The 18,517-nt window shown below is 34.4% G+C and overlaps 1 protein-coding gene across 1 annotated transcript; it reads right to left on the bottom strand.

Annotated features, from left to right (window-relative positions):
• Positions 1 to 10,276: 10,276 nt before the first annotated feature.
• LOC114305782 (gibberellin 20 oxidase 1-D-like) lies at positions 10,277 to 13,685 on the bottom strand. The gene is made up of 3 exons (XM_028250909.2): positions 13,138 to 13,685; positions 11,595 to 11,916; positions 10,277 to 10,540 (listed from the first exon to the last, which is right to left on the bottom strand). The coding sequence occupies exons 1-3, from the start codon at positions 13,683 to 13,685 to the stop codon at positions 10,277 to 10,279; spliced, it is 1,134 nt and encodes a 377-aa protein (XP_028106710.2).
• Between the last annotated feature and the right edge of the window lie 4,832 nt (positions 13,686 to 18,517).

Below are 18,517 nucleotides of genomic sequence, written 5' to 3' on the forward strand. Positions count from 1 at the left end.
GGTGAAGATGAGATGATTAAAGAGTGTTGTATAAGCCTTATATAGGCTTGATTAGGGAGCTTAATTAAACTTAGTTAAAGTTAATCAATTGGCAGCATATTATTCTAATTAATTCGTTCTGAATCCAATTTCAATTAAACCTACAATAATGCTCTAAAAATTCTAAATTACCCTTTTACCTAGTTAATTTCGCATTCGGTGGCCGATAAGGTCTTCAATTCGTGTAGTGAAACAGAAACACAGACAGATCTTTCTACAACAAACATATAGAAATGCAAATATCATATAAAACATGTAATTAACGTAGAATTTCATCTTAATTACGTATTAAGCAGTCTTAATCAAGGATCATGGGCTAATCACAGATCGGGGTTGTTACATGTTTTGAAGGACTGGATGGTCATTTGTGTATGAATCCATTAGACCCGAGGTTGGTCTATGAACGAGTATTGGACCCGAGGTCGTTCTGTATAGATGGACCCAAGCTTGTTTTGCATAAAATGGACCTAAGGTCATTTTGTAAATGAGTTGGACCTGAGGTAGCTTTGTATATGGATATGATGTACTAGACCCGAGGTCGTTTTGCTTTGTTATGATCTATAAATCTGATACGAATTGTAATCTATAAATCTGATATGAATGAGAATAGTATTTCAAATGTTTAAATCATAAGTATGATTTATTTATGTACGAATCTCATTCATTAACCTCTTTACTCTAGTATTATTCACTGGGTTTTAGCTCACTTCGTATTTATATGTATGTAGGTGAGCAACGGAATGTCTAGCCGCAGCCTTAGTGAGATTATAAAAGGTTACCAAGATTTTGGAGTCAGCCAAGGTTGCCTCACGCACATGGCTTTTGTTTTGATTTTCTTCTACTTACTTTTGATGGTCACGTAAGACTAGGCCTGTATATAACCTTGGTTTTTGGTTTGCCAGTTTCTGAATGGTCCTAGACTATATAATCTTTTATGTTCTGTTTGGCGTGAGTTATTACATAAGTAAAAAGTTTTTGTTATACCATATATGCATAGCTCATCGGACAAAATTTAAAATTCTGCTTCCGCATCCGGCCCTATATTAATAATTTTTAATTAATTTTTGTCCGAGGCTGTAGATAATCTCATGATTACAGGCCGGTTATGATCCTAACCTATAGGGGCGGGTTTAGGTCATAATAGAAAGTTCTCAAAGACCGCTTGAGCCACCAAAGGACTGCTCAAGCAAACTAACCAAAATCTAGGCAATAGTTCTATTGAAAAACAAACTCCTAACCTGTTCCAAATGCAATAAAGACATCCAAACAACCAAAATCAATAAAGATTAAGATGAATCAGTGGATGAACAACCAAATAAGACAAGGAATCCTGGACCCAAAACAATAAACGGGTCAGATCTAAACCGGAATCATTATAACCTCCCCCCTTAAGGAATTACGTCCCTGAAATTTTAAATCGAACAACACTGTGTTAAATCAGTTATAACAATAATAAAAAGTCAAACTCATAACCATGACCCATCCACTGGTCATTCACTCGCATAACAACAAGAAACAAAGTTTTTAATACTGAATATACAATTCACTTTTTCCAAAATATATGCAATGTTTTACATTTAATCAACATAGCAAGATTTTCATTACAAGTTTTAAACATTAACAAAAAGGTCCAAATACTTCTCATGAACTTCCACCTCACATTCCTAAGTCGCCTCCTCAATCCTGTGGTGTTGCCACAACACTTTTACCAATGGAATTGTTTTGCCTCGCAAGACTTGATCTCAGGTATTTAAGACTCTAACCGGTCTCTCCTCATATGAGGCATCCTCATTTACCTCTAACTCGGTCCAATCCAACACATGTGTCGAATTCGGCTTATACTTCCGGAGCATACAGACATGACACACATCATGAACCCCGAAAAGTTGTGGCGGCAAGGCTAAACGGTAAGCTACCTCTCCAATATGATTTAGAATCTCAAAAGTTCCAATAAATCGAGGAGATAACTTCCGCTCTTCCCAAACCTCATCAAACCCCGTCTTGGTGATATTTTCAGAAAGACATGATCTCTTACCTCAAATGATAACGGTCTTCTCCTACGGTTGGCATAACTCTTCTGATGACTTTGAGCCAAAACCAACATCTTACGGATAAGTGTAACCTTCTCCGTCGTTTCCTGGACTAACTCAAGACCTAACATAGGTGCGTTGCCCACCTCGGCCTAACACGCTAGAGATCTACACGGTCAGCCATACAAGGCCTCAAACGGTGCCATGCCAATACTTGCTGGAAAGCTATTGTGGTAGGCAAACTCTACTAAAGGAAAATGCCTCTCCCACGATCCTTTAAAGTCAAGAACACAACCCCGAAGCATGTCGTTTAGGATCTAAATGGTACACTCTGACTGCCTGTCAGTTTGAGGATGATAAGTAGGGCTAAAAGTCATACTAGTGCCCAAGGCATTCTGTAGGCTCTGCCACAACCGAGCCGTGAAATGCAAATCTCTATTCAAAACAATAGTCACAAGGACCCCATGAAGTCGAACTATGTCCCTAACATAAAGGTCAGCAAGATTATCTATCGAGTCACTCGGGCGCATAGGTACAAAGTGTGCTGACTTAGTTAACCAATCGACTATCACCCACATGGCATCATTACCCCGTTGAGCCCTCGGAAGATCCACAACAAAATCCATCGTGATATGCTCCCACTTCCACTCGGCTATAAGTAATGGTTGCAACAAACCCACTGGCCTCTGATGCTCGACCTTCCCTTGTTGACAAGTAACGTCTTCATCCCCCTCCACCAAAACTAGCGACTAAGGTTGTGATTCATCTTTGTACATCCTGGGTGTACCGTAAGGCATGAATGGTGAAACTCTTGGAGTACCTCGTCTCTAGATATCTTCTCTCGGATAGACTCTACCTCATGATCACCTCGTTGTGCTTCTATAACTCGGCTCACAAGTGTAGGTTGTGCCATTATAGTAAACAAAGTTGTCGACTCAACGAACTTGCCAAGATACAAGTCAAACTCGCCAATAGCACCCAACATCTCTCATTCCCGGATGGCAATACTAGCTACACTGCTAATGGATTTCTTACTCAACACATCAGCCACTACATTGGCTTTCCCCGAATGATAGTACAACTCAAAGTCATAATCCTCCATATACTCCATCCACCTTCTCTGCCTCAGATTCAAATCTTTCTGTGAAAATAGATACTTCACACTCTTGTGATAAAAAAAGACCTCGAATATTTCACTACAAAGATAATGTCTCCAGATTTTCAAAGCAAAAATCACTGTTGCTAGTTCTAAGCCATGGGTAGGATAGTTTCTCTCATGTTTTTTTAACTGCCGTGAGCCATATGCCACTACCTTCCCCTCTTGCATTAAGGCACAACTCAAACCTTCCCGAGACACATCACAATATACTGAATAGCCCAAACCCCTTTCTGGAATAATCAACAATGGAGCAGTACTAAGTCTAACCTTAAGCTCCTGAAATGACTTCTCATAAGTCTCACTCCAAACAAATTTGATTCCCTTCCTCGTCAGTCTAGTCAAAGGTGAGGCTAATCTAGAGAAATCCTTTACAAAACGATGGTAATACTCGGCTAACCCCAAGAAACGCCAAATCTCAAAGGCATTCTTAGGTTGTTCCCAATCTTGCACTGCCTCTATCTTAGAAGAGTCTACAGTCACCCCTTCCCCAGATACCACATGGCCTAAGAATTTCACCTCCTTCAACCATAACTCACACTTTCTAAACTTAGAATACAATTTGTGGGCTCTGAGCAACTAAAGTACAATCCGCAAGTATTCCTCATGTTCCTCCTCAGAGGATGAGTAAATCAAGATGCCATCAATAAAGACAACCACAAAACGGTCTAAGAACTCACAAAAAATTTGGTTCATCAAGTCCATAAACAAGGCTGGTGCGTTAGTTAGCCCAAAAGGCATCACTAGAAACTCATAATAGCCATACCGTTTATGGAATGCCGTCTTCTGGATATCCTCATCCTTGACTCTCAACTGGTGATCATGATCTCAAGTCTATCTTAGAAAAGCAACAAGTCCCCTTCAACTGTTTAAACAAATCATCTATACAAGGTAGTGGGTACTTTTTGCTAACAGTTACTCGATTCAACTTTCGGTAATCAACATAAAGTCGCAATATGCCATCCTTCTTCTTGGCAAAGAGAGTCGATGCTCCCCAAGGCGAAGTACTAGGGCAGATAAAGACCTTATCTAATAATTCTTGGAGTTGAATCTTCAAATCACTCAACTTGACGGATGCAAATCTATATTGTGCCATGGAAATCGATGTCATGCTTAGAGAACTCAATCTCACGGTGAGGTCGTAAACTAGTGAGATCCTCGGGAAAGATGTCCGGGTATTCACAAACTACCCTCAGCAACCCTACTCAAACCACATCACTCTTAACACCTAAGAATGTAGCAAGAAAGAAACTAAGTGCACCCTGACCACGCGGATCATACACTGGTAATAAGGCTCTATCAACTCAATCTTGCAAGAAATAAAAATAATCAACACTCTAGGTGCACAGTGTAACTCTTTGACGGTAACAATCTTTAATGGCCCGATAGGATGACAACCAATCCATTCCCAAAATGACATCAAAAGTCAACATATCAATCAACACAAAAGTAAAAGGAATTTGGGGACCGACAACCTCTATCTCATAACCCCGCCACCTCTAGTCCAACACAACCTCACCACCAACATGTGACTCTACCCTAAGTGGAGATGCTAACTAAGCCACTTCTAACCTCAATGCTGATGCAAATGCAGACGAAATGAAAGAATGTGATGCACCAATATCAATCAACACGTTAGTAATAGAATTACACAACAAGAAGTTACCTCTCACTACCGAAGGTGCTGGCAACAAATTTGCCATGGTAATAGCGTACACATGCCCGTAGGCCTCTGCTCTACGTGCTCACCTCTTGAAGCATAAGTCTGAAACATTGATTGAGCCCTCGAGGCCTATGCTAACGGTATAGGCTACTGGCTCTATGTCTGTCTCAAACTAGACGCACCAGATATGCCACCTAACTGAGGACAAAACCTCCTCACGTGCCCCGAATGCCCACATTGATAATAGGTAGGCGGTTGCTCTTTCCCCTAACTTTGGCTCTGAGGACAAGCTACAAATGGTGTAGATTGTTGCCCTCCTCCTCTCTGCAAGCAAACTAAAGACTTGTGGCCCAGCTGACCACACTTAAAGCAAGTGATCCCACCCTAACCACCTCTCCTTGACCCAGAATTCGATACAAAAAAAGTGGATCTAGATTGTGCTCCCTGGAAGGCATTGACAAAGGCCTCCTAAGTCACCCCAATGCGCCCATGTGCATACTTTAATCATTGACCCGCATCTCCCTTCAATTGGAAGGATGCCAAGGTTACTCTTAGCCCATCATCCTCGATACCAAGCATCTCAAATGTCTTCACCATCTGTTTTAGCCACTCATCCAGCTTTAATGGTTCCTTCAAATCCCCCAAAAACTCATCCAAATTAGACCGGAAGAACTCCCTCTTCAGAAAAGATGGGCCTGTCTCAGCAACCTAGGCCTGGACTTGATTCTAAGCTCTGAGAATGTCCATGGATTCCCACAAGGCTCCGGGCATTTCACGGGCCAAAGTGCCCATGGCCTGCTGACCAACTAGTTCGGGCACATTGGCCTGACCAACCCCATCCTCCTGTGCCGGAATATCATCTGGTAACAACACCTCCTGTCGTCTAGGCCTGCCATGCCTAGCACCGCCATGTCCACGTCCTAACATCCTAATAAAAGTAACACAAGAGATTAACACATTTACAAATGTGATGAAGCTAACTCACTCACGTCCTAATGCGATGGACAACAATTAATTCACTCCACATAAGCACGTAGTCACGTAAACACATACAAATTTCCTTTCTAGATAATGATTGTCCTGTGACATTACCAAAGTTCCAGTTAGAAATAGCAGTGATCAAGTGCTCTTCTAACAGGACTTTTAGAAACTCGTAGACCCAATCAATATCTTAGAAATTAAATCTCATACCCATTTAATCACATAAGTATGTTATCATATAGTAAACAAGGTTTACTTCTAACACAAACTAGCGAGGTAACCTATTGTGGTAAAAACCACATCCCACGATCCCAAAGTATTCAAACCCGGTAGCTCTAATACCAAGTTGTAATGCCCCGCATATAATAACCATAATTCATCTTATGATATTAATTAAACAACAACACCGTTCTAAATATAATATCCTTCAATTCATGTGATCCCATTGTACAAAAGGCAACACATGCAGTTATATATTCATATGCCATAACCCTAAATTTATAGCATGTGCCATGAGTTACTAGTATGAAATAAAAGTTAAACATATGTATAAATATCCTAATGGCTATAACTTTCCAAGACGATGCTTGGTAACACCAAAAGTGAGTTTAAACTCAATACAAATAGAGCCCTAGGCTTTTACAAAATAAATACAACAAAAACCAAACAATAAGCTCTCGGCTTCAAGTCCTCCCAAGCTACAGCCTTGGCAGAGGCATATCATCAGCACCTGAAAATGGTCTTCCACATAGTGTGAGCCAAAGCCCAGTAGAGATACTCTAACACAGTGTATGAATCTTAACAAAGTTATAAAGTGAATGCATATGCAATGCTCGTACCAAAACATTTTATGTCTCTTTCCAAAACGATGCAATGCCAGGTTTATATCACAATTCATGAAAATATTTCCTTTACAACAAAAGACAGGGCAGTGGATACAACACTAGAATCTCTAGGTACGTGTCTGCAAATAGGCTATACAAGCACTACCAATTGCCATTTTTACTAGCACTAATCGGAAGGCTCAGAACCTAACCACGTGGGTTTTTGGACTTTCACCAACAATACACTGGACAACAATAATACCACAACCACACCCGCTACCCAGATTCACCAAGGTATTCACCCATTTTTCTCAAAACGATAAACATTTTTGATGTGTTAAGTATGCAACAATGCTCAATGCAAATTGATAAGAAAGTAGTTTTAATTCTCTTAATTCTCATGTGATTTCTACAACACTCATAGCTATTCTCCATCGATAGCCCAAAACAGATATCTCTAAACATATAGATAATTTCCGATAAAGATAAACTTTCAAAAATTCAAGATGTGAGTGATAATATATATCCAACTCCACCACCACCATCATCATCAGCAGCAGCAGCAGCATTCGAATTTTATAAATTCCAACATCATTTCCATTTCCTCTTTACAAAATCAAGTATTCACATTTTAGGGCAAAATCACCTTTTCTTCATGAACCAATTCCAAGTATGAAAATTCACCCTTTTATCACAACTCAAGCACATTTACAAACTCACAATCATTTCCCAAAAACTATTTTGACCCTCTTTTGATTTCAAAACCAAAACCCTAGGTTTATCCAAAAATTCCCAAATCACAATATTATTTAGAAAATCAAATAACCATGTTTAAAACCATACAAAAGTGTGGAGAAATCCCTTCCTCAAAGCTAGAAGGTGAGAGAGAGAATGGAGAAACCTCGATGAAGCCGAAAACCAATTTTGCTTCGATCAAAAGGAAACTCTAGGCAAGCACTACCCTTTTTCTGAAAGGACAATGGTTGAGATATCAATGGATGACAGTGTATTTGAGGTTTAAAGATGGTTTCTAGAGAGAGAAGAAGAAAATATGAGATTTTAGAATGTTTAGGAAAGAGAGAGAGATGAGAAAATGACTCAAAAAGTGACTTTTACGAACTGATATACACGTAGACCGCTTGAGCGACAAAAACACCGCTCGAGCGACCAAACACAACAAGTGAGACTGCTCGAGTGAACAAAGTGACCGGTCGAGCGAAGAACACCATCATCCTTTTACTTTTACATGCCTACAAAAGTACTGAGAGTTCCCAAAGACTGCTCGAGCGCAAGAAGGGCAGCTCGAGCCAAGATCACTTGAGTGCAAGAAACACAGCTCGAGCGAAAAAAAAAACACCCTCCCAATATATTTACAGACTTGCAAATATACTAGAAGTTCTCAAAGATCGCTTGAGCGACCAAAGGACCACTCCTGCGAACTGACCAAAATCTGGGCAACAGTTTTATTGAAAAACAAACTCTTGACCTATTCCAAACGCAATAAAGACATCCAAACAACAAAACTAATCCATAATAAGATGAATCAGTATATGAACAACCAAACAACATAAGGAATCCCAGATCCAAAACAATAAACGGGTCGAGTCTAAACCAGAATCGTTATATATTGTTGAGTTCTATTGAAATATTGGGAATTTCTCCTTTAAATGTGTTTTTGAAAGGAATAGATGATTTGTTAGAAATCATTGGTTTTGACCTTAAGAAGAAAGGAAAAGATGTTAAGTTTTTTAGAAGATAAAATGTATGTATCTATTGAAGATGAGAGTGGAGTTGCATATGTATTATCATTCCCATATTGAGATTATGAAAGTGTAACTGTTATTGGGGATTTATCTTTTGTGTAGAGATATCTGTTTTGGGTTATCGGTGAAGCATAACTTTGATTGTTGTAGAAATTGCATGAGGATTAGGTTAATTAAAACCAAATACTCATATATCTTGCAGTGAACATTGTTCCATAGTCTTGTAATGAAATTGTATCACTTTGCGAAAAAAGGTTGAATACCTTGGTGAATATAGTTAAGGGGTGTGGTTGTGGTATTATCTATGTTGGCATGTGTGTCCTTAATGAATGTACACAAACCTGTGTGGTTAGGTGCCAATTCTCCAGGTTAGTACCGGTAAAATGGATTTGGTAGTACTTGTATAGCCAACTGGCAGACACATACCAAGAGATTCCCGGTGTTGTGTATCCACTGCCTTATTTTTTATTCTAAAAAGTATTGTTTTACGAATTGATTTATAATCATGACATCGCATTGTTTTGAAAGAGAAAGTTTGACGATTTGGTAAATGGCATGCATATGCATTCACCATATGACTATGTTAAGCATCATATAGTGTTTTCAAGTATTCTCTACTAGGCTTTAGTTCACCCTATGTGAACAAACTTTCAGGTGCTGATGGTATGCCTCCGCCAAGGACTTAACTTGGGAGGATAGTGGAGCTGAAAGCTCATTTTGTTTTTCTTTTGTTGTAAATATCTATTGTACAAGCCTCAAGCTTTTTATTTGTTTTGGGCTTGACCCATTTTAATTGTAACCAAGCATCAACTTGGAAATATGTAGTCACTAAGGCATGAACCTATGTGTATTTCTTTTCATTTCCCTGCATTGATATAAGTCACATGCTATGGATTCACAATCTAGGATTTATGAATGTATAATTGTATATGACATCTTTTGTAATATTTTCAAGAGAGTTAACGAAACATTATTGGTTTTCTGCACATTTAGCTTACTTTGTGGAATATCTATTGTTGATTATTTTTGGGGCGTTACAACTTAACTCGACTCGACTTGATTATATATAGTTTAAGTTTGATTCAAATCATCTGAAAAAAGTAAATAAGCCAAACTTGAATGCATTTTATTCATAATTTTTGTTTTATTGTTGTCAATCAATATGGGATTATGTATAGCATCTCCAATGGACTCTTTAAATGAGGCATCTTAGCTATTAAAGTTAGCATGATCATATTTTAGTCCTTTCAAGAAGCTAGCTATTACAATAATGATTTTAACAAAATTCTTCAAAGTTAGCGACATTTGAAGAGCCTTAGAAGGCTCTTTAAACAATTTGTGTGTATAGATAGGTTAAAATAAATAGTAGCGTTGGAGTACATAAATGACAAAAGAAATTAGACAAAATAAAAAAAATTATCTTTTTTATAGTTTAACTAGTAAAATTGAAGAGTATAGTTAAAGTTTTTCTTACAAATATTCTAAGGCTTATATAAATCAGACAACTAATTACAATTTAAAAAAAGGTATTTATTTAAGAAGAAATCACTTACTATTTAGTCAAAGCAAACATACTTTTTATATTTAACTCCTTTTTAGCCAAATAGATTGTTTGAAGATTGCCAAACTAAGGACTTTCAGAATATATATATATATATATATATTAAGGAAAAAAATATAAAATGCATATATTAAATTCATTTTTATTTAAATTCACACCACACTAAATTTAAAGCTGAGTACTTTTTCCAAGAACATATCACCGCTAAAAAAAAATATTAAAAAAATGTGAAGATTCTAGTACTTTTCTTGGACTCTCTTCAGTTGGTTTTGCATTGAAGCCAATTTGAGAAGACATCAATGGTATCTATGTCAACTCTGTAATGCTTCTGAGTGAATTCAAGAAGAGTTGGCCAAGTGAAGTCTGGATATATCCTTGGATTATGACTATTGACCAATCCATTAGGTGGACTCACCACTTTGTCCATGTTTGGAGACAAAAAGAAGGTCAGAGACTTCCTTGGAACTTGCTTGTTTACCACTGCTCTATGCAAGCAACTCTTGTAAATTCCATTTGATAGAGCCTGAAACATTTTCAAACTTTTATGTATTAAAATTCTAGCTTAAGCTAATAAACTTCATTAGAAAAAGATTAATAAGATTCTCATATATTTTGAGTTTTTCACATGATTGAACACATGGTCCACTGTATCTAAATTCAAGTTTATCGTTAGCTCTTTGAAACCATCACTAACATTGGACACAAGGTCTTCTATCCCTAAATTTTAATGTTCGTCTCTCAATACATCCTCAATTATTGAATTATATTTCGAGATTCTCATATGATTCAATAGTTAAGGAGAGTAAATTGACACATAAAGACAAAGGGATTAGATGACAAAGAATCCATAGCCATGTCAATCATTCAATAACATTATAAGTCAGAAAAATGGTCCCTAAAGTCATCTTTGGCGATGAAAAAATACCTTGGTCGCCAAATATGTTTTTTTTTTTTTCTTGTAGTGATATTATAAAATACAATTTGTAAGAAAAACAAAATCATACAGAATGATACGACATTTTGCAATCCTTTCATTTAAAGAGAAAACACCCATCATTGTAGCCAGATTTACAAAAAATATTATTGCCACATCATTCTATATAGATTGTATTATGAATACAAATTCTATTCAAAAATAGTTTTTTATATATAAAAAAAATTACCAAATAATTAGATGTCATATAATTAAATGTCATTTTAATGGTGTCACATAACTCTGTATCTAAATTCTACATATTTGTGTGTTCGTTTATTACTACAATTTTTGAAGACTAGATCATTTGTTTCTAAATATTGGTGTCCCCCATCCCAAAACATCTATAACTATTAGATATGTTTCAAGATTTTTGAACCCTCACATTATCCAATGACTATAAATGTTTTGGATGAGAGAAACAAGGATGACAATAGGCAAGACGAGAGAGAAAACTTCATCCTTGCTTTGCTTTCTCATTGAGGACGAGAAAATTGTCATCCTAAATTTAGAACAACAGGAAACTTAGCCCTTTTTGGTTACTTTTTAGACTATTTTTCTACTCATAACCTTTTCCTTATTCAACATTTGTTTATGTACTTACCATGAATGTGTCTCCAATGTTGACAACAAAAGCTTGTGAATTGGGAAGAATGGAGTGCCATTGTTGATCAACAAACACTTGAAGCCCACCAACATTGTCTTGATGAAGGATGGTGAGCGAATTTGGATCACGGTGAGGACCAGTTCCAAGAGTATCATGAGCTCTAAGACAAGGGGGGTAGTTGTTTAATCTCATTATTGACTCATTTCCTTCAAAGAATTCTCTTAAATAGGTTGGGCCCACTCCTAGGCTCATCCCCAATAGTTCCATGATCCTAAGTGAAAGAGTGTTCATTGCTTCACAATAATCTTGGTATATCCTTCTAAGAAGACACAAAAAGCAACAAAAACAAAAAACAAAAACAAAAAAGCAAGTTTAGTTAAATAATAAATTGAGATAGAGATAGACATGGTTCTAAATAATTAAGGGTATTTTTATTTTTATATTTTTGGTTGTTTCGTTTTGTGTTTTTATTTTTGAGAAAACACAATAATAATAATAATAATAATAATAATAATAATAATAATAATAATAACTAAAAAATTATTTAACGAATTGTTACATTCTATTTTTGACCAAGTACCTTTGTTGTACTCTTCGTTTTACATCAATTAATATATATATATTTTTCAAACTGATTTTCATTAAAAAATTTTGAAGACTCAATTTAAAAATCTAATGTTTTCAAGTGGGCTTCTTAAATTCAAACAAAATCATCTTTAGTAATGAAATTAATGCAACTACTTAAAATAATTTAAAATGGTAAAACTATAAGAAATATAGTACCTCTCTTGTTATCCATTAATAGTATTCTATTTTAATAAATTATGTTTTGATTTTGTAATTTCATTCTTGTATCAATTTGACCTCAATAAATTCAATTATTAATTTTGCTCTTCAAATTTTTACTTTGTATTTTGAGAAATTAGAAAAAAAAATAAAGAAAAATATGATTCATTAAAAAAGGAATAAATAATTTCAAATCAAATGTTAACCCCTCAATTACTCTAAGATATGTCACACTTGCTTTCAGTTTAACTTCTAAAGGAATGTTATGAATTAGGGTAAATTGACATAATGTGAAATTTTCAAAAATAAAACGATAGTAATCAAATTAACGCAAAACACAAATTACATAGACTATGGTTCCTTTTTTTTTCTAATAAATATATATATATATATATATTTGAACGCTTTTCGAGAAAATTTTCTGAATACTTACTTTTGAAAACAAATCAAAAAAATTATAAAAATATAAATAATCAGAGATACCATGAAGCATGAAAAGCTATTTTAAAATCTACCTCGAAATAATTATATAGCGTAGATTTAAAGTTGATGGGATGTGGACCACAAGGAAAATGATTATTATTCATAAATATATTTTTGAGATATTTTTTATTCGTTTATAGCATGGTTGAAAAATAATATCAAACTGATTGGTATTTCTAAATTTTTCATTGTTTTGTTTTCTAAAACACAGAAAAATGAAAACAAAGAAAACAAAAACATAACCAAATAGAACAAACTAAGGTTTTCATACCCAAATTGTCTAAAATCTTCACCCATTGTGCTAACCAAGTACTCTCCAACCACGTTTGATGATCCTCCATCATCGCAATATCTAAAAGAAAGAGTTTCTTTCCATGGAAGCCTGGAAGAGTACCTACCAGTAAAGCTACTAGCATACCCATGATATTCCCCAACTTTTCTTTGAGCTCTCTGTTTCTCTTTCAATGGCATATCAAAAAACAAGTCCATGTTTTTGTGAGCTTCATTGATAAGCTCTTTGCTAACTCCATGGTTTATGACTAAGAAGAAGCCATGTTTCTTGCAAGCCTCATCGACAAGTTGAATAGCTGTTGAGACGGATAGGGGGTCACCGGAGATGAAGGTTCCCAAGTCAATAGGTGGAACGAGGAGCGGTGGTGGCTCATGGAGGCTGGGTTTTTCATGGTCGGGCCATATGAATTGTGGAGGTATGTTGAGTTCGTGTTTGAGAAGAGATGCGTCGAACACGGGATGTTTTGGGTGGTTTAGCAATGATGATGGTGGTGGTGGTGGTGGTGGTGGTGGAGGAGGAGGAGGCATTGGATATTGTTAAGACTTGAGAGAGATGGTTGTAAAAGAGTTAGAGAAGACAGAGATATTGATGAAAGGAAAATGATATACAAGTCCATTTTATAGACCCAATTTTTACACCTAGTGATGTGTCAACAAAAAGAAAGATTGATTGATGATTAGATAATAAATGTGAGAGAGAGAGAGAGAGAGAGAGAGAGAGAGAGAGAGTTAAATATTTTAATATAATGCAACATCATTAGGTTTAAAGGTATATTTAATTTTTGAACCAGAGTAGCAATGCTCTTCATGAAAAGTGAGATTAAATAACCATCTGAATTGTGTTCCATCTATTAATCTCATCACGGGTCTTATTTTGATATAATTCATTTTTTTTTTAATTTTTAATATTTAGGTTATTCACGAAAAGAAAATTACATTGATTTTTAGTAAAATAATTTTTTATATGTTTTTAAAATATGAACAACAAATATTATTTCGAAAACAAATTATTCAATTTTTGAAGATAAAAATGGTAAAAATATATAATTATGGTTATCAAATTAATATAATTTTTTCCATAAATAATATATACATTAAAATATTAAAAATAAATAATTAAAATAGGGCCATAATGAACCCCAATAGAATTTGAATGGAGCTAGATTTACTTAATTAATAATTATATAATATCTATATCTATATCTATACCTATACCTATATTTCTATCTATAGTATTATATAAAATTAGTATTGGTTAATTTTTAAATAGTCTAAATTATTGTCAATAATATATTAGTATTATTTCTTAAATTTTGTGCTTTGAAAGTATGCAATGATATAATTACTATTTTTAATTTCAATGATTATGGTATGAAATCCATATTTATATCTCTACTTCTATCTATACTATTATATAAAAATATTATTGGTTAATTTTTAAATCCTCTTAATTGTTGTAAATAATATATTAGTATTATTTCCATAAATTTTGTGATTTCAAAACATGCAATGATGTAACTACTACTTTTAATTTCAATGATTATGGTATGAAATCCACATCTATATCTATACTTCTTTCTATACTATTATATAAAAATCTTATTGGTTAAATTTTAAATTGTCTCAATTATTGTCAATAATATATTAAAATCATTTCCTTAAATTTTATGATTTCAAAACATCTAATGATGTAATTACTATTTTTAGTTTCAATGGTTATGGTATGAAATTTATATTTATATTTATACTTCTATCTATGCTATTATGTAAAAATATTATTGATTGATGTTTATATTCTTGTAATCATTGCCAATAATATGTTAGTATTATTTTCTTAAATTTTGTGATTACAAAAATGCATAATTACTATTTTTAATTTCAATACTTATGGTATGAAATATATATCTATATCTATACTTCCATCTATACTATTATATAAAAAATTATTGGTTAATTTTTAAAACCTCTTAATTATTGTCAATAATATAGTAGTATTATTTCCTTAAATTTTGTGATTTCAAAACATGCATTGATGTAATTACTATTTTTAATTTCAATGGTTATGGTATGAAATCCATATCCATATCTATGCTTCTATCTATAGTATTATATAAAAATATTATTGGTTAATTTTTTAATTCTCTTAATTGTTGTCAATAATATATTAATATCATTTCCTTAAATTTTGTGATTTCAAACATGCAATGATGTAATTAATATTTTTAGTTTCAATGGTTATGGTATGAAATATGTATTTATATCTACACTTCTATCTATGTTATTATGTAAAAATATTATTGGTTAATGTTTAAATCCTCTTAGTGATTGCCAATAATATATTAGTATTATTTTCTAAAATTTTGTGATTTCAAAAATGCAATGGTGTAATTACTATTTTTAATTTCAATGGTTATGGTATGAAATATATATTTATATCTACACTTCCATGTATAATATTATATAAAATATTATTGGTTAATTTTTAAATCCTCTTAATTATTGTCAATAATATATTAGTATTATTTCTTTAAATTTTTTGATTTCAAAACATGCAATGATGTAATTACTATTTTTAATTTCAATGGTTATTGTAACGCCCTGAAATAAATAACAATAATCCAAGTCATAAATTTCTTACAAATGATCAACACCATCACATCTCATGTTACATTCATAACTTTGATCAATACAAAAGATGATATATGCAACATACATTCAAAAATCATAGATTTTGAATCTAAAGCATATGCCATGGATACATAAATTAAAGTAAAAATAAAACCAAATAATTATATGCCCTAATGGCTACAACTTTCCAAGTCAATACTTGGGTAAAACAAAATGAGTTTAACTAAATACAAGTAAAGCCCGAGGCTTAAACAAAAATAATTACATCAATAAACAAAAATGAAGCCCTTAGCTCCAAGTCCTCCCAAGATACGTCATTGGTGGAGGTATATCATCAGCACTTGAAAGTATTTTTTTCTATATAGGGTGAGCCAAAGCCTAATAGAGATGTTCTGACATAGTATATGAATCTTAGCCAAATGATAAGGTGAATGCCCATGCATGTTGTAACGCCTCGGAAATTAAGTTGCCCCAATCAAATATGTTCATGTGGGTGTAACCAATATAGAAGAGAGAGAGAGAGAGAGAGAGAGAAAATAAGTCCGTAATAACATTAATAAAATTTCATAACTATCTCTTTCCCATTGAACTATTCTAATGATTACATCATGTGTTTGATTACATCTATAAAAAATAATAATAATAGTTAAAAGACAAGAGATAATGTAAAGAAAGAGCCAAAAGGCAAACATCTTTTCAAGGAGTGTCCTTGTCACGACCCAAACCTGCCCCCATAGGTTTAGCGTCGTAACCGTCCAATAATCCTTGGATTACCAAAGGCCCCTATACAGAATAACATATAATTAAGAGGACTAGTGGAAGCAACAATACAAAATACAATGTCTATAGAGCTGTGTAGATATACATGGAATAGAAATCTAAAACTTTATATACATACATGTGACATCATATTTACATTAATCTTACATCACCAACATATACAGATAAAACCAAAATGGGACTTAGCCCAATATACAGATAAACGAATACTACTTTAGATTTTAATAAAAGAAAACAAGGTCTTCAACTTAGTTCACAAAACTCGACCACTTGACTTTTTCTGGAACCCCCTCAGGAGGCACAATGGTTGGCTGACAAAACAGAGGTCCAGGCAATCATCGTTAAGCCTGGTCATGTGCCTAATCACCTACATACATAAATAATATAGTGAGCTGGAGCCTAGTGAATAATAACAAGGTAAAGGGTTTAATAAATGTTGTCCATAACAAATACAGGAAACATAATTCAGTTTATATCAAAAGTGGATTCATATTCTTGTTTAGAAATCATTATTCATAATAGAAATGGAATTAGAATCATATTCATAATCAGAATTTACATTTAATCGTGCATGGTACATCCATTAGCACTAACAGAAATAGTTGACCCATAAAAGGACAACCATATAGGCATATAATTGACTCACATGCATCGAGATGGTACAGTTGGCTCATGAGACGTTCAGTTGGCCCATAAATGGGATGTATACAGAAGGATCCATAACAGTTGGCTCATGAGACGTACAGTTGGCCCATAATTGGGATATAACAGAACATATAACAGATATCATCTGAAGCTACGGATGCCACGAATACATTTCAGAAACATTGGACAACCATTCATTCATACCAAAAATAACAGTTCAGAAAACAGAGTATCATATCATTCACAAATGCAAATAGCTGAAAACAGCTTTACAGAGTTATTACTCACAGTTGGCTCCAATAGCAGATAGATAGAGCAGATAATGCAGATAAAGCAGAGTAGATAACCAGATGGCCTACGGCGCAGGACCTATATAAACACAGAACAGATACATATTGGAAACACACGCTTGAAATTCATTTAATTTATGTCTTTCTTGTCTAGGTGTGTTTCTAATCTTTATCCCCATTACTATGTCTTAATTGGGGCTTAGGAATGCCTAGGATGCAATGAGGATGCCAAAATATGCTGTGGAACTCTTAGCCAAATTTTAAAAAACAGGGCAGTCTGCTCAAGCGCAACTTCTGTCGTTTAAGCGGTCTGCAAAGTCTGCAAAAGAACTAGTTGCATGATTTTTCCACTCAACGAATGCTCGGTCGTCGCTCAAACGCAAGACTGGGTACATAGAGTCTCCGTTCGAGCGCAACTTCTTACGCTTGAGCAATCTGCAAAAGTCTATAAAACTTCTAGGAGCTCTTTTTTTTTCGCTCGATCGCAACTTCGGTCGCTCAAGCGAAAGGTCAAAAATAAGGGTGGTCGCTCAAGTGCAGGTTTTACCGCTTAAGCCACTGCCCTCCAAACTCTACAAAAGTACTGGGAGCTCGTATTCTCTGCTTGAGTGCAAACTCCACCGCTCGAGCAGAGGGTGCAAATTCTGGAATTTCCAGATTGTTGATAAAAATTCAAAACTTGATTTTAAACCTTGAAAACACCTCCTTTTGGGTCAAAACTCTAGAAAACACTTATAAATTCGTAATATATCATGAGTCAAAAGCCAATTCGCAAACTTAAGCCCAAAAGCTTTGACAATTGTACAAAATCAAGCTCGGAATGTTGAAAACATAACATGAACATGTCATGCATGATATGAATGAGATTCCAAGTCTCCAACTCATAATCAAATGAGGTGTTCTATTAAAAAACACGATAAATTCTTAAACCAAAACCGAAATATGAACATGCATGGGACAAATTCTTAGTTAACATGCTCTAAATGCAATGTAATGCACATTCATGTATATATACTC

This window comes from Camellia sinensis, chromosome 7, assembly GCF_055761805.1.
Source record: "Camellia sinensis isolate YWXY chromosome 7, ASM5576180v1, whole genome shotgun sequence".
Taxonomy (NCBI): domain Eukaryota; kingdom Viridiplantae; phylum Streptophyta; class Magnoliopsida; order Ericales; family Theaceae; genus Camellia; species Camellia sinensis.

Bases quoted from the DNA above. Each gene is read 5' to 3' on its own strand.
- LOC114305782 (XM_028250909.2), bottom strand. From the start codon at position 13,685: ATGCCTCCTCCTCCTCCACCACCACCACCACCACCACCACCATCATCA. The intron at 11,917-13,137 runs GTATGAAAACCT...GTGTCTTCTTAG, and splicing joins GAAGATTTTAGACAATTTGG to AAGGATATACCAAGATTATT. The intron at 10,541-11,594 runs GTAAGTACATAA...AAAATGTTTCAG, and splicing joins ACATTGGAGACACATTCATG to GCTCTATCAAATGGAATTTA.